Raw genomic sequence first — 23,249 nt, forward strand, 5'->3', positions numbered from 1 at the left:
TGATCACAGGCTGTAGGCATTGAAGACTCCTGTCAGAGTAAGACAGGAATCTTCAGTGGTGCTATGAACGGGGCCAGACCACAGCAGGATTAATGAGCTTAGTTCCGGGGCCTATACCGTGAGAAGGTTATTGACCAAAGCGGGCCTGTCTCCAAAAGAGAGTTACCAAGGTGTACGAACTCAGGACATATAGAGCTGCACTGTTAAGCCCTTAATCCCTGGCTGGTCTCTGTGCTTCTGAGGAGCCTTGCTAACCTTTGTGAAATAAGCTAGGCCCTAATGGTGTTCACCCTGGAGGAAGCTCGCAGGGTTGCCCCTGTCAGACGCAGCTCGACTACAGGTGAACAACAGCAACTGGGGGCACCTGCCACTGTGCCCTCCAGCGGGGGGCCTACACACTGAGATCAGTAACCCCCCATCCTCGCATAGGCACGTGTGCTCCCTTCTGTATCCTCCTACTCTCCCCTTAATGACGCCCCACTTTCAGCTACTCGGGGGAATGACTGCACACGTGATGTGCGCCATGTTTTAAGTCAGACTGTTCCAAATATGGCTTCCAAAGTCAGGGAAGAACCCATCCAACCACATCTGGGACAGGCAATAACAGGCAGAAGGAAAGAGTGTTGGTTTAGTGTTCACAAACACTGAGGTTTGGCATTAAGATGGAATTATTAGAGTACCTGCAGAGGACAGGTTCTTTCAAACTCTGCTCCATCCCCCACTGACTGCTACAGTCATCTCCAGCTCCTCATGGTCTCTTCCTTCCTTCCTGGCTAATGATGTTAGGAGGCCTCTGTCCAATCACTATAAACTTATTTATAACCTGTAACAAGGCAGCTATAGGAAGAAATATAAATTTAGTGTTTCCGAGGTTTGGAGTAAAATGCTGAGATGAATATTGATGGGTTGAAACAAGTTTGCAAGATGCCAAGAGCGCTCAAGGTCAAGATCCAATATCCCAGAATGAAAGGCAGCAGTTACTTCAGCAAGTGGACTTTCCAAATGAGGTTCCCTTTACCCACACACCCTTCCCCACAAATTGGTACAGATGTGGATGTCTGACCCAGGCAGGGTCTGGCAGAAATGAGATGGCATACCTCAAAGGGTTTAAGTGAGTCAGGGTTTGTGAAGGGAGCATTTGCAGAGGTGTGGGCAGGGTTAGGGGACCCAATTTAGTGCAGCATCCCAGGACTACAAGAGCAGGAAGTTGTCACCACCCTCAGCCTAAAGGGAAAAGATGGTAAGCGCTGGAGCTGTGGAAGAGCAGTCCCAGGCAGGAGCCATGCCCAACCACAGCCAGGCAAGACAGGTGCAAGGGGGACAAGCACACAGCCTCTTCACTCACCTCCCACTCTGCAGGTGCCCCCCCGGCCCCGCTTTGGCCAACCCAACTGAAAGACAGGGAGCCTGAGATAGAGTCCATGGGGCCTTGGAGCCTAGCTCAACGCAAGAAGAGTGGAGAGTGGGTCTCTAGGAGGAAAGGGGGAAGAATAGCACAGTGCCCAAAGAGCACTGGGATGAGACAGGATGGAATAGGGGAAGGGCCTTGGGAAGTGTGTAAAATACCAACACTTTTAGGGTCTTTATGAAAGCTGTTCTCTCTATACTACTCGTGGCCCTGAGACTTACCTGGCCCCCAAAGCACTGGGAGATGTTATGAGGATAATACAATCTCCTTGGATGCCCTATCTAGTGAGCTCTCTTACTTTGCCTCACCTCAGGACCTCGGGAGCACAGTAGTTATGGGGCGCCAGATCCTGTTAACCAGAGCAGAAACCAGGTCACAGAAGGAGGACGCAGACATGGAAAGAACATGGCTTCAGAAACCATGAGACATGGGCTGTCCCCTGCAAGGGGAAGCTCCCTCCTCATCTATGCATTTCTAGAGAACTGAACTCAGGCAAAGTCAGGTAGTAGAGGCTCAGTTCAGTTGGACGTGAGGAGCAGCTTTCTGATGCAGCCCTTTGACAGCTGTAAGCCAGTGAATGCCCCACCCTAGGGAACTAGGAGAGGCCACTGGAGAGGACAGGCGCTCAGGTTAGGCTGGCTGGGTTTGAATTCTGGTTTTGCTGCTTATTAGCTATGTGACCTTGGGCAAGTCAATTGATTCCTCTGTGCCTGTTTCCTCACTTAAAAGTGTGGATAATATTAGTACCTACTATTAGAGTTGTGAGTTGTGGAGTTAATCCATATAAGAGACTTAGAACAGAGTCTGGCTCATAAGAAGTGCTCACTAAATGTCAGCTAGTAATTTCTACCATAATTATTTGTCTTTGCCATCTTCATCATCCTCAAGAATGCTGTGAGTTGGGTATCTTCACTCTGTGGGGTCAGAAGGCAGTCAACACCCAGACACTTCACAGAGATGTCATGACATGTGGAGGAGATAAATCCTGTAAAGCACAGGGCCTCACACATCATATGTGCACAATCAGTGTTGACCCTGTTGGAATGGATAGCCTCAAAGACCTGTCTTATTCTCACATTCTGCGAGTCTTCCATCCTAAAGTTTTGTTTCTTGTGGAAACTGGAGAAGCTTGTTCTCCCTGTGCCTCTCTCCTTTCCCTCTTATCTTTCTGCTTCTTTCCTGTCCGTTTCCTTCTTCCCCAGGCTAAAGTGGATAATGAGATCCTTAATTACAAAGACCTGGCAGCTCTCCCCAAGGTTAAGTCCATCTACGAGGTACAACGCCCCGACCTCATTTCCTACGAGCCTCATTCCAGATACACGTCTGATGAGATGCTGGAGAGATGTGGCTATGGAGAGGTATGGCCTCTTGCCCCTCTCTCTGGGGCTGCTGGAGGAGAGGAGGGTCCGTGGGGTCCCCAGTCCCCTCCATCACAGACACTTTGCCCTCCACAGTGTTGACCCAAAGACTCTTTTAAACTGGAATTTACAATTAGCATTTTAAAATCAGGTGATTTCATCCAAAAATCTACTTACTTGAAAAATTAGAGCTGATGACACTACACCAGTATTTCCACCATTTAGAGATGGGGAGCAGTTCTCCTGGGTCCCCACCACTTCCTGAGAACCCCAACTCTGAAGCTGAGAACCTGTAACTACTTATCACTCGAAATACTGTTTTTCTTACAGCGGAGAATTTTTATACACAGCCCCATGGCTCTTATCCCCTGCCACAATTAATGGCCATTTGGGTTTATAATCCTTAGTTAGTAGGTTCTCCGGTTTTTGCACTTGGCCTTAAATCCCCGAACTCAAAGCAAGAGAGGAACTCTTAGTATAAACACTCAACATCAGATGGCTTTTGAAATAAATGGTCCCTGGACAAGAGAAAGTGTTCTCTGGAGAAGGCAGGGTGGCCACTACCCGGGAGGCCCTGGCCATTGCTATCCCAGGAGATTTCTGACTCCATCCCAGACTCCTGAGCTGAGATCATTTGGAGCAGAAGGATCTGTGGCCTGGGGGGCACAGACTCAGGTTCTTGTTCCACCACTATCCCCTTCCTCTCTAGAGGGATTGGCTTCTGTTTTGGTTTGAGAGCCTGGGGCTGACACTCTCTGTGTCTGGCCCCTGAAATGGACCAGGAAAAGGGGACCAAGTGTTTGGTAGAAGCTGATTTTCCTAAGGGCAGCGATGGCCCACTAGGGCCCATAAGCCACACCAGCCCTGAAATTTGTTTTGTTTTGCTCACAAAATATCTTTTTTAAATGTAAGTTAGTTGTCAACATTTAAACATTGGGAGAGTTCACCTAAGAATTTGCCTTTCTGACTTATCTTGGAAACTTAAGAAGTTGTGTTAACATTGGACAGACAACCCACCTGGCCCTGATGTTCTAGGGCTGAGCAGCCCTCCGTGGAGGGGACGTTCCATCTCCAGCTTCCCACACCACCCACTGGCCAACTCCCGTGTTGATGGCACCAGCCGGGCCCTTGCTTGGACCTACCTTTGGATCCCCTACTCAGGCACTGTCCTCAGGAACCACAGAGGGGTTGTGAACTGGCAAGGGGACACGGAACAGTCATGAAATGACTCTGAGCTTGCAGTGGAGAAGCCTGGGTCCAGGTGAAGACCCTGCCACCTCCTCCCTGAGAGGTCCCGAGCCTTCCTGTTCTCTCTCTGGGCCTTGGCTTTTCCATTTGCAAAAGGAGAGCATAATCTCAAGGTTTTCTACCACCTGTCAGCACTGCTATCCTGGAACTCTAAGTGAGGGTCATCTGGACAGGAAGGCTGAGGGCAGCAGAGGCCCTCTCTTTGCTGAACCATTTAACTGCTCTCTGTCCCTCTCTCTCACCCTCTTCTCTCTCCTTCCATGACTGCCTTCAAACTCTTCGCTTCTAAGTCGCTGGGAACGTTATCTCCCTACTCCCAGGTAATTAATCTGGTTTGGGGACACCTTTTATATAATTTTGTCCCTTGATGCTGACCAAATAGGCCCCTGATTTCACCCCAAGGGGCCCGAGCCCTTGGCCCAACGAGGGCAGTGATAGGGAGATAGGAGCATGACCTGGAGGAAGGGGTGGTGGCGTAAAGGGTAGAAATGATTGGGGGCAAACCTGATGTACCCTTTCTACCCAGAGAAGACCTCCCCAATGCTTCTGTGATCTTTGGCCAGGATTCCAGGGACCTGACCCTCAGGTTCCATTCAAGGGCCTGTGAGTGATGGGTGAAGGCCCTGGGAATTCTCTGCACCCTGCCTTGGGCTGTGCATGTAACCTACGGAGGGGTCTCTATTCAGAAGGGCAGCACCGTGCTTCAGGCCCTAGAATCCCAGATTCTCTGTCACTCCCCCTCCCGCCTACCAGACCCTTAGGCCACAGGCCCGCCTCGCTGCTGGCCTTGCTCACAGTCCCACTTCCTCCCCAGGACATCTACGAGAACCTGGACCTCCGGCAGAGACGGGCCTCCAGCCCGGGATACATCGATTCCCCCACGTACAGCCGGCAGGGCATGTCCCCTACCTTCTCCCGCTCACCTCACCACTACTACCGCTCTGGTAAGGAAGGGGGACGCCCCCAAAGGGACAGGAAGAGCCAGGGGGACAACACAGTGGTTTGATGTTCCCAGCTGTGGAGACAGAACAGGGCTTTCCTGAGATCTCCGTTTTACAGCATGGCCGCTGGAGGCCTGAGGCCACCCAGGGGACCAGCTGGGCCTCACTGAGGCCCTGCAGGTGCCCTTGGCAGGGGAGAGGAAGAGCAGCTGTGGGGAATGGGTGGTGAGCTGCTAGGAGAGGAGAGTGGCAGGCAGCCCAAAGGCCCTAGCTGGATGAAGACACTTCACTCCTCAGCCTTAGGCCTGCCTGGTCCAGAGGATAGAACCAAAGGACCAGAAATGGGGCTGTGGCCTGGCCTTCACCCACAGCCCAGCCCCACCCAGGCCAGTCAGGTTGTGGACAGCCAGCCCTGAGATTAAGGGTGAAGCCAGCAAAGCAATTCAGGGAGGGGGGAGGAGAAGGGGAGGGCGGGGTAGAAATGCCTTCCTGAAGCTTGGTGGAGTGGATTCTTCCAACCCACAAAACCTGACTTTGGGGTGAAGCAAGAAAACAGGGTCAGGTGTTTCTGCAGACAGTGCATGAGCGCACAGCCGCCTCCCCACTGTCCCTGCTCCCCACACTTCACTGCTGCCTTGACTGCCACCGCGTTAATGCCTGTTTTCTCTGCCTCTGTTCTCTCTGGGGACCACTGCCTGCGTGCTCCAGGGCCCGAGAGTGGCCGGAGCTCTCCATACCATAGCCAGTTAGATGTGAGGTCCTCCACTCCAACCTCTTACCAGGCTCCCAAGCACTTTCACATCCCAGGTAGGCTGCCAGCCCGGAACTCCTGGCATGGACGGATGCATGCTTCATGGGGTTGCCGGGCACCCTGCACCGGCACCGAGGAGAAGCCAGTTCCTGGGGACCCTCCATAACCATCACTGGAACTAACCCACCCTCCAGTCCTGATACACCCCCAGTCTTTCACTCTGTTGACAGGATCAACCTTGGTCAGGACCGCCAGGAAGTAGCCCAGGGAAGTGCCTCGAATGCCGAGGGGCCGTGATGGGACACAGCAGTAATCAGGCTGAAAGTCAGGGGCTGTTGCATCAAAACTCGGGATTAAATCTTGATCCTGCTGCTTATATATAAGCTGGTGACCTCAGGCCAGTTACTTAGCTTCTCTGAGCCTCTGTTATTCCTTCTGTACAGCCAGGCACTATTCTGGACCCTGAGGTTGCAACTTAAACCAGCCCAGGTCCTGCCTTCATGGTGTTTATGTTCTAATGTGCGGAGAGAAATCATAAATGAGGAAACAAATAAGTATAAGGATAATTTCGGGTGACAGCAGGTGCTGCAAACATAATACAACAGATAGAGTGACTGGGGGAGGCTGGGCTAGATGAGGTGGTCAGGAAGGGCTTCTTGGAGGTGGTGACAACCTTGAAGCCAAAAGATGAGAAGGAATCATCCTTACGAAGATCCCAGGAGAAAACATCCTGGCAGAGCAAGTAAAAAGGCCCTGAAACAGGCCAGTGTGGCTAGAGGTGGCGAGCCTGGGGGATAGTGATAGGTGAGCTTGTAGGTGTGAACTGGACAAGATCTCGCCCTGAGTTACAGCCTCGACTATTCTCCCAATTCCGAGCGCAGGTTCTCACTCCCCACTCACTTTTCCCGGGAGCTCGTCCTGCTGTTTCATCTACACCTTTCTCACCTGCCCCAGAAAGGTCCCAGCCTGTCTGTTTTGAGGAAGTGGGAGGAGATGACGCTGAACCCTGGCTGCAGCATTCAGGGCACTTTCTCATGGAATGAGGCGTGGCTGCTGGGTGGAGGCAGTGGGGCCCGTCCTGCATGGGGCCTGCTGAGCATGTGCCCACCTTTTGCCTGCATGCCCACCATTCACGCCCAAAGTCCTTCCTCTGCACCATTTGAATCCACCCATTCCTCTCCCCTCACCTTTCCTGGAACCTGGTAGTACGAGGTTGGAAGTTCAGCTTTGGAAGAAGGCCACCTGGGAAAAGATGGTGGACCCTTGGGAAAACTTATGGACCAGCTCTCTCTTTTGAGATCAACTGACCAACTGCTTTCTCCTTTTCTCCTCTCTCTCTCTCTCTCTCTCTCTCTCTCTCTCTCTCCTCCCTACTGTCCCTTCTGGGTCTGTCTGGCAGCTGGAGAAAGTAACATCTACCGGAAACCCCCGATCTACAAACGGCATGGTACGGTCTGAGGCAGAGCGGGCATGGCCAGGCAAGGGATGTGGGGCAGTTAACACATGTGCAGAAGGCGCTGCACCGGTCACCAGGAGGGGCACCTGCAAGGCTGCACCTTGGTCCTTACTGATTCCAAGGGACATTGGAGAAGAGTGTGCTGACGTTTTAAAAGAGCAAGGAAGGCTTCATATCCCCTAAATCCTTTGCCACCATCTCCCCAATCCCCCTTCCCTACTGTCTGGTGTCCTAAATTCCATGGTCAGAGTAACCCTTGTCAGCGTACCGCTGGGAGGGGCACTCCCAGGGCACTGACGCTCAGTCGTTCATCATTGAGGCCTGGCGGTTCTGCAGGAGCACTTACTGAGCCTCAGTGCAGTAAGCACACCTCTTAGCCGAGGCGCGGCTGCCACCCTGTCACCCTCGCGTGCCCACGGGTCTAGGTGGGTAACAGAGTTGGTGGAGCATGGAGCCAGCAGAAGCAGCCCTGAGCCAGGATCTGAACTCACTGAGCTGGTGGAAGGGGCGGCACAAGTATAAATAGTGGCTCTGGGTACTTACAACCTGATCATTTAGACAAACATCCTCGATTTTGGAAGGGGCCGGGCTGGGGTCCAGGGGCGTCTGTGAGCATGTGCACGTCTGTGTGTGGCTGCAGAGGCCATACCATGTGCCCCAAGTGGCCACAGAAAGTCACCAACCCTAACAAAGTTAGTTTGACTTTACATCTGGAAAAGGCCCCCAGACCCCAAAGCCCTCAGGACTGCAGGATTTACAGATGGCTCTGGGAGGCAGCACCAAAGCAGGGCGTCTGGGGTGGAGGTGGGCTGAGCGGATAAGAGGGGGGATGAAAGGGCTGGAGGAGAGTGGCTGGGGACTGACTGAACCACATCAAAGAGAACTGGGAAGCTTTGGGAGCAAGTGCTGCTGGGGGAGGGGGCACAGCCTAGAGCTGGCTGAGGGCCATCCCAGGACCCTCTGCTGCCCTGGCTGCCAGGAGTGTAGGCTTTGCCCTATAGCTTCTCTTCTGAGGAATTGTCCTAAAGCCAGCCCTCTCTCTGCCCTAGTCAGCCTCTTGCCAATCTTTGAGACATGCTAAAGTCACTGCCCCAGAAGGTTTTGTGGCTGCGATAGGTTTGATGGTCACTCCATGCTGTGGAATTCATGTGGAAGCTGGAAGCTGGATGGCATCTGAGCCAAAAGACTAATTCTGATGCTCACAGATGAGGAAACGGAGGCAGAGAGGGGAAGGATTTTCCCAGTGTTACAACTGAGTTAAGTGGCAGAGCTGGGCAAAGAACCCCGCGTTGCTGACTCCCTCCCTGTCCAGTGCTCCTTCCTTCGGTCATATAATCTCCCCAAGAAGGACTTGGCTCCTCAGGGTGAGCAGGTGACCCGACTCAACATGCAGCAGGGCTTGCTTGCCAATTCCCACCCTAAATGTGGCGCGAATCCACAGCAAGGCCACTGCTGGAAGGAAGGAAGGTAAGGAAGGGCAAGGGCTCACCTGGGGCGTGTCCATCTCACCTGGAGGAGCCACGGCTTAGTGTTCACTCGGGAGCACACCTGGGAGTCCGTGGAATGTGGCAGAAGGAGCCCTGAGCGAGGTGCGATCCTGTTCTGGTCCAACTGGCTGTGTGGTTCTGAGCAAGCACCTTCCCCTCTCTGGTGTTCAGATTCCCACCTGTCAAGTGCAGGCCTTGGCGTCAGTGCTTTCCAGCACCAATGCTCCCTGTTGTGGCCTCACTCCCCTGGGCTGGAGCCTGGCTGAGACATGGGAAACAGTGCACAGGACACTGGTCTAGAATACTCTGCCTCCCTACAGCTCTCTCTTTGGGTCCTTTGCAGGTGATTTGTCGACAGCAACCAAGAGCAAAACAAGTGAAGACATCAGCCAGGCCTCCAAGTACAGTCCAGCCTACTCTCCAGACCCTTACTATGCTTCAGAGTCTGAGTACTGGACCTACCATGGCTCCCCCAAAGGTAGTGTGCCCCGCAGGGCAGCCAAGGCCAGAGCCCTGTCACCTACACCAGGGACACAAGGGCCAGGATAGTCACCTGCTCCTTCACATGATCATTCACTTATTCATCTGACAAACATGTATTGAGGACCAGCCATGGACCCTAGGGAAACACTGGGGAGCAAACCAGACCATGTCCTTGGCCTTGTGGAGAAGACACGGGTCCTACCTAGAGCAGGAGGTGATATCCCGGAGGTGAGACACAGGTGGTAAGAGAACTAATGACAGGGGCATGCTGTCCAGCCTAGGGGATGACAGAGCATCTCAGATGCAGAGACTGTGGCTACAGGAAGGGTGAGGAGGAAGCTTTGTAGAAGCACATCTTGCAAAGCCCAAAATGGGAGGGTGGTTCCATGGGGGGGAAGAAAAGGCCGTCAGCTTAACGGGAGTTCAGAGCGGGGTGGGGGAGGTGATGAGGAGTCAGATCCCACCAGCCTTGTGGGTTTTCGTCTTTATCCTAAACAGTAGGAAGCCATTAAGAGTGACATGATCAGATCTATGCTTGTGAGAGACCACTTTGGCCGCAGAGGGAATAATAGTTTGGAGGATGGATGGAAGGCTTTTGTAGGCACCTGGCAAAGAGCCTTAATGGTCCTCAAGGCGAAAACCCCAACCAATCTGGCATCCCAAGTGTTTCCTTTCAGTATGGGGAGGAATTTTCATCAAGTGCCATTTGGATTCAATACACACCTTTGCTAACTGAATGGCCATTCTAAGCAAAGCTTCTGAGGAGCTGAGAGGACCCCTTCCTCGCCCTCAAAGAAGTCTCCATTTAGAAAGGAGCTAAGACACCAGCACAACTATGACCCAAAGTGAACAGTGACCAGGGTCCATAAGAAAGAAGTGTTCAGAGGCTGCACAGCCAGCAGGTGTCAGGGCGAGGGGGATCTTAGATGAAACTGCTTCAATCACAAACAAAAAACCCAACTCCAAATGGCTTAGGCCAAATTAGGGATTTCCTGGATCATGTGACTGAAAGTTTCGTGGCACGGCTGGATCTAGAGGTGAATGAATGTCATCGGGACTTATCCTGTCCCCCGAGTTGGGTGGCTCCATTCTCAGGCTGACTCTGCCCTCTTCATAGCAGCGGGAGCTCCGGCAGGTCCAGGCTTACCTCCTACCCTGGGCAGAAAAAGGGCTTCTCTCCCACCAAGCAAAGCCCCAACAGGGCGGCTTACTAGCTCTGTTTGGGCCGTCAGCTTCACGCCCACCTCAGAGCCCAGGAATGGAAAGGGATGCTGGGCGCCTCTGTACAGGAGGCCATGGTGGAGCGGCAGCTCACCAAGTGCACTTGGGCAGGGTCACTTGGCTTGAAAGTGGCAGCACCTAAAGGAAACGCCCACCTGTCTAGGCTCTACTGCCCCTGCGCCCTCTCCCCAGAGCAGGCTGAGTGGGCAGCACACGCAGGAGCTGATCCTCGCTGTCTTTTGGCAGTGCCCCGAGCCAGGAGGTTCTCGTCCGGAGGAGAGGAGGACGATTTTGACCGCAGCATGCACAAGGTGAGCCGGCCACCCCGCTGAATGAGGTGCTTAGACGGTATGTTACTGAGGATGTTTTCACTTGCGAGCGACAGAAACCAAATGCAAAGTCATTTGTTGATGGGGAAACAAGGAATGGCATAACTGAAAAGTCAAATGGTAGGATTAGCTTCAAGTATAACTAGATCCAGCTGCTCAAAAAACTGTCCTGGGGAAGCTGTCTCCCTCTGCTCTTGTGCCGTTGCCTCGGCACTGGCCTCATGCTCAAGCAGGTTCTTCCCACGCAGTGGCACGTGAGTGCCAGCAACCCTCATGCACCCCGACGGGAATGGAAAGTGGTGCCACTACTGCAGAAACTGGTGGTTCCTCAAAAAGTTAAATGTAGAGCTACCATGTGGCCTAGCAATTTCACCTCTAGATATATGCCCAGAAGAACTGAAAACTGGTACTCAAATATATGTACACACATGCTCATCATAGCACTATTCACATGGCCAAAAGGTGGAAGCAACCCAAATGTCCACCAGCTCACAAATGGGTTTTTAAAAATGTGGTCTATCCATATAATGGAATATTATTCAGCCATAAAAAAGGAATGACGTACTGATACATGCCACAGTGTGGATAAACCTCACAAACATTGTGCTTAGTGAAAGAAGCCAGACACAAAAGCCCACATCTTACACGATCTCATTTACATGAAATATCCAGAATAGGTAAATCCGTGAAGACAGAACATAGATTGGTGATTACCAGGGACTGGGCTGGGAGGAGAGGGGAATAGGGAGTGACTGCCTAATGGGTACAGGGTCCTTTTAAGGGGTGATAACAATGTCTGAAACTAGATAGAGGCTGTGGTTGTACTAAATGCCACTAAACTGTTCATTTTAAAATGGTTAAGTTTATATTATGTGAATTTCACTCTGACCACAGGACCACTTGTGAAGGAGAGATGAAGTCCCAGAAGAAAATACGGGTGCTGCAAGGAGGGAGGGACACTGGGAAGGCAAAAATGACAGAGGTTCACTATAGAGAGTCCAGTCACTCAGCCTCGCCTAAACCTGTTCCATCTCAGGGCTCTTGGCTTCCTTCTAACTTCATCTTGCTTCTCTCCCACCCCCAGCTCCAGAGCGGAATTGGCCGGCTGATTCTGAAAGAGGAGATGAAGGCCCGGTCCAGCTCCTATGCAGATCCCTGGACCCCGCCCAGGAGCTCCACCAGCAGCCGGGAGGCCCTGCACACAGCTGGCTATGACATGTCCCTCAATGGCTGTAAGCACTGCTCTGGAGGCCTGCCTGGTGGGGGCTGTCTCCTCCCCCTGCTATGGTCTCACCTGGTTCTAGAATACGGACTTGGCAAGGGGCTCTGCAGGGCACTAAGTGAGACCATGTGCTGCGGTGAGCAGTCACTCTGCTTCTTGGGGCATCTGAAGCAGCAACTTCCAATCAGGTTCAATGTCAACAAAAACATCTTCTACTCGTCTAAGTGGCTCAAAGATATAAGGGGTCCCTCTTGAGGTAGTGAGCCTCCTATCACTGGAGGTATACAAAGCAGTTTGCCCTAAGAGTCACTGTAATCCCATCCCTGTTCCTGGACACACACATGCTCTGCCTTCTCTCTTTCTTACCCTTGTGAGAGTCAGTCCTGCCAGAAATCCTATCTCAAATCAATACTTGATGGGTAATAACCTTGTCAAGAATAATCCTCTTGACATCATATCAATACTTAATGGATACAAGTCAATACTAGATGAGTAGTAACCTAATCAAGGATAATCACCCTGACTTTAGGTGAGATGAAAGGAGATGGTGGTAATGATGATAACGCCAGTTTATTCAGTGTTTTGCATGTGTCAGGCACTGTGCTAGTACTTCTCTGTATTAGGTCATATATTCTTTACAATCACCCTGTAAAGGAGACACTCCCTCCCCATTTAAGAGATGAGAAAATTGAAGCATGATTAAGTAATTTGAAGAAGTTAAGTATCTACTAATGGCAGAGCCAGGATAGTTCCCTGTTTGACCACTGAGAGGCACTAATTTTAACCTCTGCTTCTGGGCTCTGTGCAGTACACCACCCATGCTGCTCACAATTCAACACATTCAATGGCATCTGTGCAGCAAATAAAACACAGCACCTGCTCTGCCCCAGGTGCTGGTCTAGGAGCTGGGAGGGGGAGGGAGGATGCGGTACAAGTACAACAATTGGAAACTGGCCAGTGGGAAAGGAGGTAGTGAAAGAGGCCCCTTCTCCCCTCCAGCTCCTGTCTGTTTGTCCACCATATCTGTCCGTCCCCATGAACACTGATCTGTGGCTTTTCTCTCTTGCAGCCCCTCGGTCCCACTACCTGGCTGACAGTGGTATGTTCTGCCCGCCCTGCCTTCAGCCCATGGTGTTCTGTGAGGGCCAGAGCTGAGTCAGCTGCAGGTCCCCCATAGCTGTGATGAGCATATAACATGGACGTCCCAGCACAGTCCTTCTCTCCAATAGTCTACCCCATTGTGTTTGTCAGCTGGAGGGCCTCGATTTTTGGTTTTAGAACAAAGGTTGATGTGTCCGGTAGCTCCCAGAAGGAAAGGAAGAGTATGCATCTCTTCCACCCATGTGAGTGAGAGCTTACTTGTCTGGGTTTCGAGCTCACCTCCAATTCCAGGGCCTTTGTCCAGAGCCACCGTGTGGCCAGGACAGGAGTCCATCATGAGAAGGTAGATGTGTGCAGGACGAGGCCAGAAGACTGTGTTAGTGGGTGCTTCGGGTGGACCTAGAATTCTGTCAGGCTGAGGCACCCCTAAGATTAGTCAGCTGCAAGCCTGGAGAGCAGTGGGAGGAGCTGGTGGCCTCGGCCATGACCCCTTCGCCCCCGGGGTTGGGGAGTAATATTGGCCATTTGCAGCCAGGTGAACTCAGAGAGAGGGGGGACCCTAGCAATTGTTTTGCTCCTTCTTTGCAGATCCCCTCATCTCCAAGTCCGCCTCCCTGCCTGCCTACAGAAGAAATGGGCTGCACAGGGTAAGAGAGGCTATGCGGGGACATTGCCTCTGCGATGTTGGCGATGCCAGCATTAGCTCATTGCTGTGGTGCTTATGGTGGTCACTTGGGGGTGGAACCTGGACAAAGGCCTTGGGGTGAGAGGTGGGTCAACTGAAGGAACCCAAAGGCAATGCTTGCTCTCCTCCCTGTGAGCCCTGTGTGAAAAGGAGCCCCCGGGAGAGGCTGGCGAATGCCTGGCACTGTGCTAAGCACTTTACAAGCACTAACTCCTTCACCCTGCGAGGTAGTTACTGTGGAGGCACGGAGGGGAGGGGGTGACCTGCTCAGGCTCTCACACCCAGTAAGTGCAGAGCCAGGACTCAAGCCCACAGCCCACACCTGACTGCCTGCTCCACTTGCCTGGCATGGCTTGGAGCCCTCTGAGCTCTTTGATTGGCCTGCAACATAAAACCTTCCCAGAAACGGTGAGTTGGTTTAAGGACCTACAGAGAATAAAAAATACGACTTGTCAGCAAGAGGAGAGGCTGTGTGCCTGGACAGGTGACGGGGAAAGCAGCGACACTGAGACAGATGTTTATTAACTGAGCGCCTCCTACGTGCCAGGCACTGTTCTAGGTGCTGGAGGTACCGCAGTGAATAAAGTGGCTGCTCCTGGGAGCTTGAGTTCTAGTTGGGAAGACAGACAACCAGCAAGTAAAGGTGGGATCTGCAGTCAGGTGGTCCTAAGTGCTAAGATGGCACTCAAAGCATGGGGGTAAGGAGAGAAGGCGGTCAGAGGGGGATGGATGTAAGCCAGGCCTGAGGGCACAGAGGTTCTTGCTGCTTGAAGACCAGCAAGACCCATCCAGATAGAGGGATGCACAGCGTCCAAGGCCCAGGGCGGGGAGGACACAGGGCTGGCATGGAGTGAGCATGAAGCCCGACCCGGGAGATGAAGCCCGACAGGGTGTCAGTAGGGCCCTGCACGCTGGTAAGGGCTTCGGAGGGTTTCCAGTAACCGTGCTGTGTGACCTGGCTCCCTGCTGTACGGACTAGAGATGACAGAAGGACAGAAGTGGAGGCTGTACACCCGTTAGGCTACTTTAGGGTCGAGCATAAGAAAGGGATCCGAGCTCCACTGGAGCATGGCGGCTGGTGTTAATCCAGCTGTCCTGCTGAAGGACACAGGCCTTTACTCTGCATGCTCAGAGCCTGGACATTTGCTCGCACAGCAGTTATTTATTTAAAGTATTTTATATGCATCAGGCACAGCTCTGGATGCCTGGTGTATATCAGGGACCAAGCAAGACAAAAACCCCTGCCCTCGGAGCCTCCATTCTTGTAGGGACAAACAGAAAGCAACTAGTAAATAGTAAACAAGTCAAACTATATGGAATGTAGAAGGTAGTAAGTGCTATGGGGGTGGGGGGGATGTTGAGCAGGAGAAGGGAGATCACAGATTTGGGGAGAGGGCAACAGCATTTTTAAATAGGGTAGATCTCATGAAATAAAGCATGAGATGTAACTCACCAATAAATGAGTGTTTCCTGAGTGCTTATTACGTGCTGGGCCTGGGCACTAGAGATATGGCAGTGAGTTCAATGACCCCAACTGGAGACTGGGGCTTCTGCGAGGGCCCCATGTCCCACATGCCCTGGTCCATTTTCTGGAGATAGGTGAATGCTTCAGGGAGGCAAGGTGAGCTCGCCTCAGGCCGGCCCTGGCTCTGTCTCCCCTGCAGACACCCAGCGCGGACCTCTTCCACTACGACAGCATGAATGCCGTCAACTGGGGCATGCGAGGTGAGTCACAGGGGCTTCGGATGCACTGCTCATAGCTGTGACATGACCCCCAGTGAATGACTGCTACTGGCTCGGGCCCCACGCTGGGCTCTGTCCAAACCCCAAGTTCCCACTCCCTTTCACTTCCCAGTCCCTCCCTTTCCCACTCTTTACCCCTCATCCTCTCAAATCCCTGGCCTTGGGTGACCTCCAGGCCATCTGTCCCATCTGGGTTCCCGGAGCCATCCCAGAGCGCTGCTGTCCCGGCACGACTGAGCCAGAGTTGCTGCCAGCGCTGCGTGCAGGGAAACACTCGGAGCCAAATGCACACTGTTCCCTGCAAAACTTCCGTGAGCTGTGGGCAGTCTGCCAGAGGCTCTCCCGCAGCCTCACCAGCATCAAGCAGGGTCCGGCAGGAGGGCAGCTCCTACAGAAATTGGGAGGGCCCCCAGGCGATGGAGGGAGGGTCTGTCCCTGTGCTTCAGACTTGTCTTATTTCTCCTCTAAATCTCTAAAAAGTCATTTTTTCCCCTAAAACCCTATCTCTGGATCAGCCCAACCCCTATCTCCAGCCAGCCATGGTACTCCTACTGGCCTTGATGTGAGATGAATTCAGCAAGGACGGGGTCTCTAAGACAGAGGCCAGTATAGTCTGCACAGCAAAGACCAATGTGTTTCCATTTTGTGTGTCTTTTCTCTCTACAGAGTACAAGGTAAAGGAGATGCACAGACCCGGGAGGTCCCTGAGACACTAGGACCTGCTACACTGGGGACCAGCAGGAGGATGACAGTACTATCTATGCAGAAAATGGGTGCATCGATAAACAACCCCAAGGGTCCTCTTAAGACAAGCATTTCCAGTTCCTTGGCCCACTTTCCCTAAATCCTTCCCTACGACACTTGCCTCCTGAAATCAGACCATTCCCCGTGGGCCTCAGAGACTGTCTGGAAGCTTCCAAATCACCAGATACGAGCCATTTACATTCAGGAGGCCTTGTGCCCACATTGACGTCAAATGCCACCAAGCTTATCCCTAGAAGATCAGGGGACGCTGGACCCTTGCCTTTTGGGAAAGGGTGGCTTGAGGCTTCCAGGCAACCCCAGGGAAGGCAGACCCAGCCCTCCTTCCAGACTTGAACTTCTGGCTCTTTCTGGGTAGAGGAGGAGCCCAGACACAAAATGTGGCTGAAGGGACAAGCCCACCACCCTCACCCAATCTGCAAACTCCTACCCCATCCTGTCTCCTTAGATCTACCCTTACGAGCTGCTGCTGGTGACCACAAGAGGAAGAAACCGACTGCCCAAGGATGTGGACCGGACACGTTTAGAGGTAAGTGTGGAAAACTGAGCAGGAGCCTTTGGGTTCAAAGGGATTCTAGCAGTTGCCTGGTCTCACCCAGCTCAGGAGGGGCCCAGGGAAATGAATGGCTTCAAGGTCACACAGCCTGTTGAAAAAGTAGAGGCTCTGTTCCCTGATGTTCTGTGCTGCCTCCTCAATTCACTCGGCCTCTGTGCGACACAGGCACAGCGTGTCCCACCTGCAGATGATGATGCTGCAGATGAAAGAAGCAGCTAGATTTGGCCCCTGCTCTCAGAGTCTGGTAGATAAGAAGAAAGTCAGCCCTGGTTTTGTGCAGGATTGTAGAGAAAACCAGTGTTGTAACAGGGGGGGACAGGGAGGCAGCACTGCAGAATTAAAAGCATAAGGAGGCCTCAAGTCAGACTCCCTAGGTTCCAACCCTGATCCTGCCATCCCTCAGTGGGCAGCTTGGCCAGGTGACCACGACTCTAAACCGTAGTTCTCTCCTCTGTGAGGTAGGGTGATTGCCATGCTTCCCTCCAGTTGCCAAGTGACACAATGAAATAATACACAAAGCCTTTGGCGCTGAGTCAGGCAGTGTCCTGCAAAGCAAGCACTTTGCCAGTGTGGGATTGCTCTTACTCAGAGGCCACTAAGGCTCAGCTGGAGGAGCAGGCTTCCAGCAAGAGGAAGGATTTGGCCGGCCTTTGAAAGTGGGCAGGTTTGGATGGGCAGAGAGAGGGAGGAGAACATCATGCAATAGAAACAGCATAGAAACAGGCACGGATGTGACCTGAGCATGGCGTTGGGCTTTCGAGCCATTCAGTACATTTGGCTTGGAGACTTATGAAGGAGCACCTTCTGTCCTTTCCACCCCAGGGCCTCTTCCTGCCTCTCCCTGGACTGCCCCTCCCTTCCCACTAGCCTTCTCACTCCTCAAGGCTGCATTCTAGTGATGCCTGTGCCCCAAATCTCCCCAAGCCTCCCCCAGAATGTGTCACTCACCTCTTTCTCCAGTCTCCCCCCCCCCCCCCGCCCTGTGTCTAACATATAGATCCATTTCCTCTGACTGCCAAGACCGTGTGTCGTCTACCACACGGTCTAGAGTGGGAGGAGAAGCATATCAACCGCCTTGACCTGACAACGAGGAAGTCACCTAGAGTAGAGAGAGGGTTGGGGCAGTCGGAGGGGAATGCGAGTGAGTCCTTCCAGCCCTAGCATGTTGGGGTAGCAACAAAGAAACAGGTGATTCAGCCAAGGGCCTCCTTTCACTGTCTGGCAGTGAGAGCGTCTTCCAGTGCTGAAGGGGACAGCTCCCAGGGCAGCTCCGTGACCAGCATTAAGGGATGGAAATGTTCATCCTGAAAACCAATTGCTCTCCTACACCCTCCAGGACACTCAGAAGCTCAGACCAGGGACGCACAGCCTTCCCCAAGCATCAGAACCACCCAGGGAGCTTTTTAAAAAATACCAATAGAGGGTCCGCCAGTCAAACTGCAGTCGGGGGAGGAACTCCGGCAGCAGCGTACAGAGACGCACGGGCACGTCTAACGTGTTGCCTGAGCTGAGACCCCTGGGCCCTAGCCCCCTGTGCCAGTTCAGGAAGTGGACTGAACTAAGTCAATGAACCACTATAATTGCTACCAACAGGTCATCTCAATGACTCCAGTAAGTTTCCAGGCAGGATATATGCCATATATTTCTCTCTTTACACACAATTTTAAATTTTATTTTGAAAAATTTCAGAACTCCAAAAAGTTGCAAGAATAGCAAAATGAACATCTATCTACCCTTCACTTAAATGCCCCAATCATTGATATTTTGCCACATTTTAAGTGCCATGTATTTCTAAATCTTAAAAGCTTTTGACAATGTATCAAGTTTCAAGACTCTCTGTAAGGGAGGGAGAGCAGGCAGAAGGTGGGAAGCAGGGGTGGGTGGAGGTCCTGCCATGGAGTGCAAAGCAATGTTTTACTTTACAACGTATTGTTTTCATATAAGAAAGAGATGAAAGGACATTTCAGTGGGTGGATGAATATGAACAGTAGTGTTTTTCATTGACTAGCCTGAGGATCAGCCATCTAGATCATTTGTAAAAATATTAATAAGAGGATATACACCCTAATGTCTTGGCTATGCCCCCTTTCTCCCCCAAAGGACAGAGGAGTAGCATTAGTCCATACACACTCCTAAACACAGAATGAATGCGTGTAGCAGGGACGTAGAAGGGTGAGGTCAACCGGGATGCATCCAGAGGCACTTAGGTGAAGCATAAGTCCCACCTGAATCCCAAGCGGGGGCAGCCTCTTCAATCAGACCAGCCCCGAGGTCCCTCCGAGGAAACCTTCATTCACACGTTTATCCATTCAACACCTATTCATCACATGCCTTCTGTGGGTCAGACACCATGCCGGGCACAGTGCACCCAGAGGAAACATACAGTGACCGCTCCTGCCTCTACCAGCCCCCAGCCTACACCTCACATCCTCAAGCTGTTTCTCCTCTCTGTCCCCTCCCACTTCCTTTTAGCGCCACCTGTCCCAGGAGGAGTTCTACCAAGTCTTCGGCATGACCATCTCAGAGTTTGACCGGCTGGCCCTCTGGAAGAGGAACGAACTGAAGAAGCAAGCCCGGCTGTTCTAGACAGAGGCTCTATAAATATATATGCACTTATATAAAGATATATGTAAAATCTCTATACTGGAGCTCAGTATAATCCCCTTGTGTAATGGGGCACGCTGCCTGCCAGGAGACTTGCTTTTCTGTGCTGTCAGGCAAGCCCATGTCATCAAAATATTTTTATGCTCCTTACTTTCTCTTTTCTAAATGTAATGGGGTTTGGGAAGGAATTTGAGGGGACGCCCATCCTTTTACTAGGGATCCTTTTTATACTGAAACATCTGTCCTAACTTGAGTCCCCCAAGGTCCAACCCTCCTTCCTAAAGGAGGTGCCTGAGGTCTCTTCTCTCTGCGTCTTAGCTATTTTCTCCAGTCTTGAGTGTGGACGCTGACCATGCTGTTTCACATCTTTATTGGCCCCAGAGGGGCCTTCCCCTGGGTGGATCCACAGCCACCTCCCAAAGTCACTGAGCACCTTTGAGAGCCCTGGCAGAATTTTCTCATCACCCACAATTAGGAGTTCGGTGCTCTCTGGGGGTGATGCAGTTAGAAGTGTGGGCCTCACGACTACTCCTCACAGCAGTAAACAGAGGTGGCCAGGGCCTTCGCCTCTCCTCAGCTCTTCAATCCTCCTCCTTCTGTCCTTGATCCTAACCTCTCCCTGGTTCCAATCTATGACTCATGGTAGGAAAGGAAAGGGCGCTTCCTTTTCTTCCACCACTTCCAACTGGCCCCTCTGCCTGGCCCCTACCATGAGAACCAGAGAGAGGGAGTGGGAGCTGGGAGCAGGAGTGGGAGACAGAGAAGGGCACCTGTTAGAACTGGAGCTGCAGGACCTCTTGGGGCCTCTCCCCCCACCCTGTCACTGCTCCCAGCACCCCCTGACCCTTTCCCCCTTTGGAGGAGAGGCCCATTATTGCAGCCTGTATTCTTCAGCCTTACTACAATCTATGTGCCTGACAACTCAACACACCCAGGGCTAAGGTTCCCACCATAGCTCTAACTGACCAACTAGACAGACAACCTCTATCACCCCTCTCAAGGTAACAAATGCCATGTTCCCAAGAAAGGTTCCTGGTCTAGACCTGCTGGTCCCGGGGCTGGTAGGGCAACCCAACCAGGACCTGAATCCCACTACAAAGTGGGCCAGGTATCATAGGGGAAACCTTCTGAAGAATGGCTGCTCATGAGATTCCAGAATGAAGCACTGGCCCATCCCACTCACCAGCCTCCTGGATTTCCCCAGTGGCTGCTTTTCCTGCCTCCTTGCCTTCTGGAACAGGGTGAATGCTTAGCCTTCTCTCCTCCCCTTTCCAGACCTTCTATCCTGAGCTGGTAATGTTTGGTGGGGCCTGTTCCTTCCTGGAGATGCCTTGAGTCAGGCAATTTTGAGGTCATGGAAGGAAGGACGAACGCATGGAAATGACAATTACGACTCTCAAGAGGCTGGAGATGTGACATGGCAACTGTAGGACTGACTTCAATTCAACACACCCTCACTGAGCACTCACTATATACTGAGCACTGAACGGGGGAGGGAGGTGGGATGCTGGGATGATCAGCATGGGCCTGTCTGGGGGACGAGCCTACTAACAAGGCATGGACTCAACTGTGATGGATGTAAGGCGGAAAGTGATGGGAGATGGCATGAGAAAGTGTTTGTGACATTACTGAAAAGGCAGATGGCGGTGGGTGCAGACGAAGGAGAGTGTTCTAGAGGAGATTGCATTAGAGCAAAGTTCAGGAAGCATCTTTGTAAACTGGGAGGAGACGGTAACTTGAAAGGGTGAAAGGATGAGGGACCGGAAGGGAGGTCTATTATGCTCTCATTTAAAACATCAACCCTCTCGGTTACTTCTCTTTATGGCCAATGTCTTTCAACTGCCCTGACCCCTTAGAAATGTCCCCAGCCAGACGCAATCATCGAAACTGCCTCATTGTCACTGGTTGAGAACTTGGCAAGATTTGAAGGGCTTTTGTTATTGTTGTTGGATATTTTTGTTTCCCATAAAGGCACATGATTTCAACCCAGACCTGTGTCCTGCTGTCGTTCGTAGTGGGAGTGGAAATGAGTGACATGGGAAGAGACTGAACCACACACACTTTTTTCAAAATAAGAGTCTCTTAGAGAGCAGCTCTCCCATGGCCTTAGTTTCTCCTTCTGTAAAATAGGAAAATTTGATGAGGTCAGCATCACCCAGGTTGGGTCCTGCAGCACACGGGTCCTGCAAGATGGAAGAGGGTGTGCCAAGGACAAATAAGATTCTGTGATCAAACAGTTATAATAGTAACAGTTCCTCATTATTAAGTGCCAACAATGAGCCAAGGTCTGTGCTGAGGAATTTACATCTACCACCTCATTTAAGCCTCTGTCACAACCCAAGAGGTGGCCATTGTTCTTATCTCTGTCTCACAGATGAGGAAACAGTTTGAGGATACATAACTACCCTGGTAGAGCCAGGGACCAATTCCAAGCTGCCTGCCTGGAGAGACCGGCTTATCTATCCACTCTTATCAGTCAGGATGTGTTCAGCTCCAAGAGAAGAGTGCCTTCTTAGAAACGGCTTGAACAATGAGAACACACATTGTCTTGCACAACCGGAAGTCCAAGGTGCACAGCTAGTCAATTAAGCAGCTCAGTGATTCCATCAGGAGCCGGGGTGTTGTTGCATCTCTTCACCATCCGCACACTGGCTGTGTCCTCAGGTGTGACCCCCTCATGTTTACGAAGGGCAGCTGTGACTCCAGCCATCATGTCCTCACAGAACCACATCAAAAAGCAGGAAAGAAGCTTCCCTTCGTGTGTCTCTTTTAATCAAAAACGGCAAGCAGGGACAGAAACAGGTTTGGCTCAGTGGACAGAGTGTCGGCCTGCGGACTGAAAGGTCCCAGGTTCAATCTGGTCAAGGGCATGTACCTGGGTTGCGGGCACATCCCCAGTAGGAGATGTGCAGGAGGCAGCTGATCGATGTTTCTCTCTCATCAATGTTTCTAACTCTCTATCCCTCTCCCTTCCTCTCTGTAAAAAATCAATAAAATATTAAAAAAAAAAAAAGGCAAGCAGGGGCCAGACGTGCATTGGGTCTATAACAGTGATGGCAAACCTATGACACGCATGTCAGAGGTGACACACAAACTCATTTTTTTGGTTGATTTTTCTTTGTTAAATGGCATTTAAATATATAAAATAAATATCAAAAATAAGTCTTTGTTTTACTATGGTTGCAAATATCAAAAAATTTCTATACGTGACACGGTACCAGAGTTAAGTTAGGGTTTTTCAAAATGCTGACATGCCAAGCTCAAAAGGTTCGCCATCACTGGTCTAGAAGGACACCTCTTATTCATTCAAACTTTGTGGAGATTGTCTGGTTTGCATGGTGGTTGCTTATATATCGGATGCAGGGAGGATCACTCTAAGCCAGCGGTTCTCAACCTGTGGGTCGCGACCCCTTTGGGTGTCAAATGACCCTTTCACAGGGGTCACCTAAGACCATCGGAAAACACATATATAATTACATATTATTTTTGTGATTAATCACTATGCGTTAATTATTTTCAATTTGTAACAATGAAATTGGGGGTCACCACAACATGAGGAACTGTATTAAAGGGTCGCGGCATTAGGAAGGTTGAGAACCACCGCAGCCTAAGCCTTGCTACTGAAGTGCGCTCCCCAACCAGCAGCATTGGGGTCACCTGGGAGTTTGTAAGAAATGCTGTATCTTGTGTCCCTAGTGTTTTAATGTGGTAATAATCATTAATAATTTAGTGATTCACATACATAGTGCAGTTTGAGAAGCACTACTCTCGACCACCATCCTTTTAGGGACAAGCGCAACACCATTTTGTGTCTAGGCTTAATGAAGTCCTAGAAAGGAGCCCGTTCCCCATGCATATAACCTTTTTGGACACTGGGGGGCAATCTTACATTAA

The 23,249-nt window shown here is 51.5% G+C and overlaps 1 protein-coding gene across 3 annotated transcripts in view; it reads left to right on the top strand.

Moving 5' to 3' along the window:
* ABLIM3 (actin binding LIM protein family member 3) overlaps positions 1 to 21,345 on the top strand; it is a 105,991-nt gene extending 84,646 nt beyond the window's left edge. The window contains exons 11-23 of one of the 3 annotated variants that reach the window (XM_081091027.1): positions 2,611 to 2,766; positions 4,305 to 4,334; positions 4,829 to 4,958; positions 7,106 to 7,153; positions 8,993 to 9,127; positions 10,600 to 10,664; positions 11,767 to 11,914; positions 12,974 to 13,003; positions 13,594 to 13,652; positions 15,355 to 15,415; positions 16,100 to 16,107; positions 16,644 to 16,724; positions 19,224 to 21,345. In XM_081091027.1, coding sequence (XP_080947153.1) covers positions 2,611 to 2,766; positions 4,305 to 4,334; positions 4,829 to 4,958; positions 7,106 to 7,153; positions 8,993 to 9,127; positions 10,600 to 10,664; positions 11,767 to 11,914; positions 12,974 to 13,003; positions 13,594 to 13,652; positions 15,355 to 15,415; positions 16,100 to 16,107; positions 16,644 to 16,724; positions 19,224 to 19,337 — 1,065 coding nt within the window. In that variant the 3' untranslated portion in view covers positions 19,338 to 21,345. The remainder of the gene's footprint in view (positions 1 to 2,610; positions 2,767 to 4,304; positions 4,335 to 4,828; positions 4,959 to 7,105; positions 7,154 to 8,992; positions 9,128 to 10,599; positions 10,665 to 11,766; positions 11,915 to 12,973; positions 13,004 to 13,593; positions 13,653 to 15,354; positions 15,416 to 16,099; positions 16,108 to 16,643; positions 16,725 to 19,223) is intronic. The other 2 variants (XM_081091025.1, XM_081091026.1) reach the window with 2 other exon arrangements.
* The last annotated feature ends 1,904 nt before the right edge of the window (positions 21,346 to 23,249 follow it).

The sequence above is a fragment of the Myotis nattereri genome (genome assembly GCF_964212035.1).
Source record: "Myotis nattereri genome assembly, chromosome: 5".
Classification (NCBI taxonomy): Eukaryota; Metazoa; Chordata; class Mammalia; order Chiroptera; family Vespertilionidae; genus Myotis; species Myotis nattereri.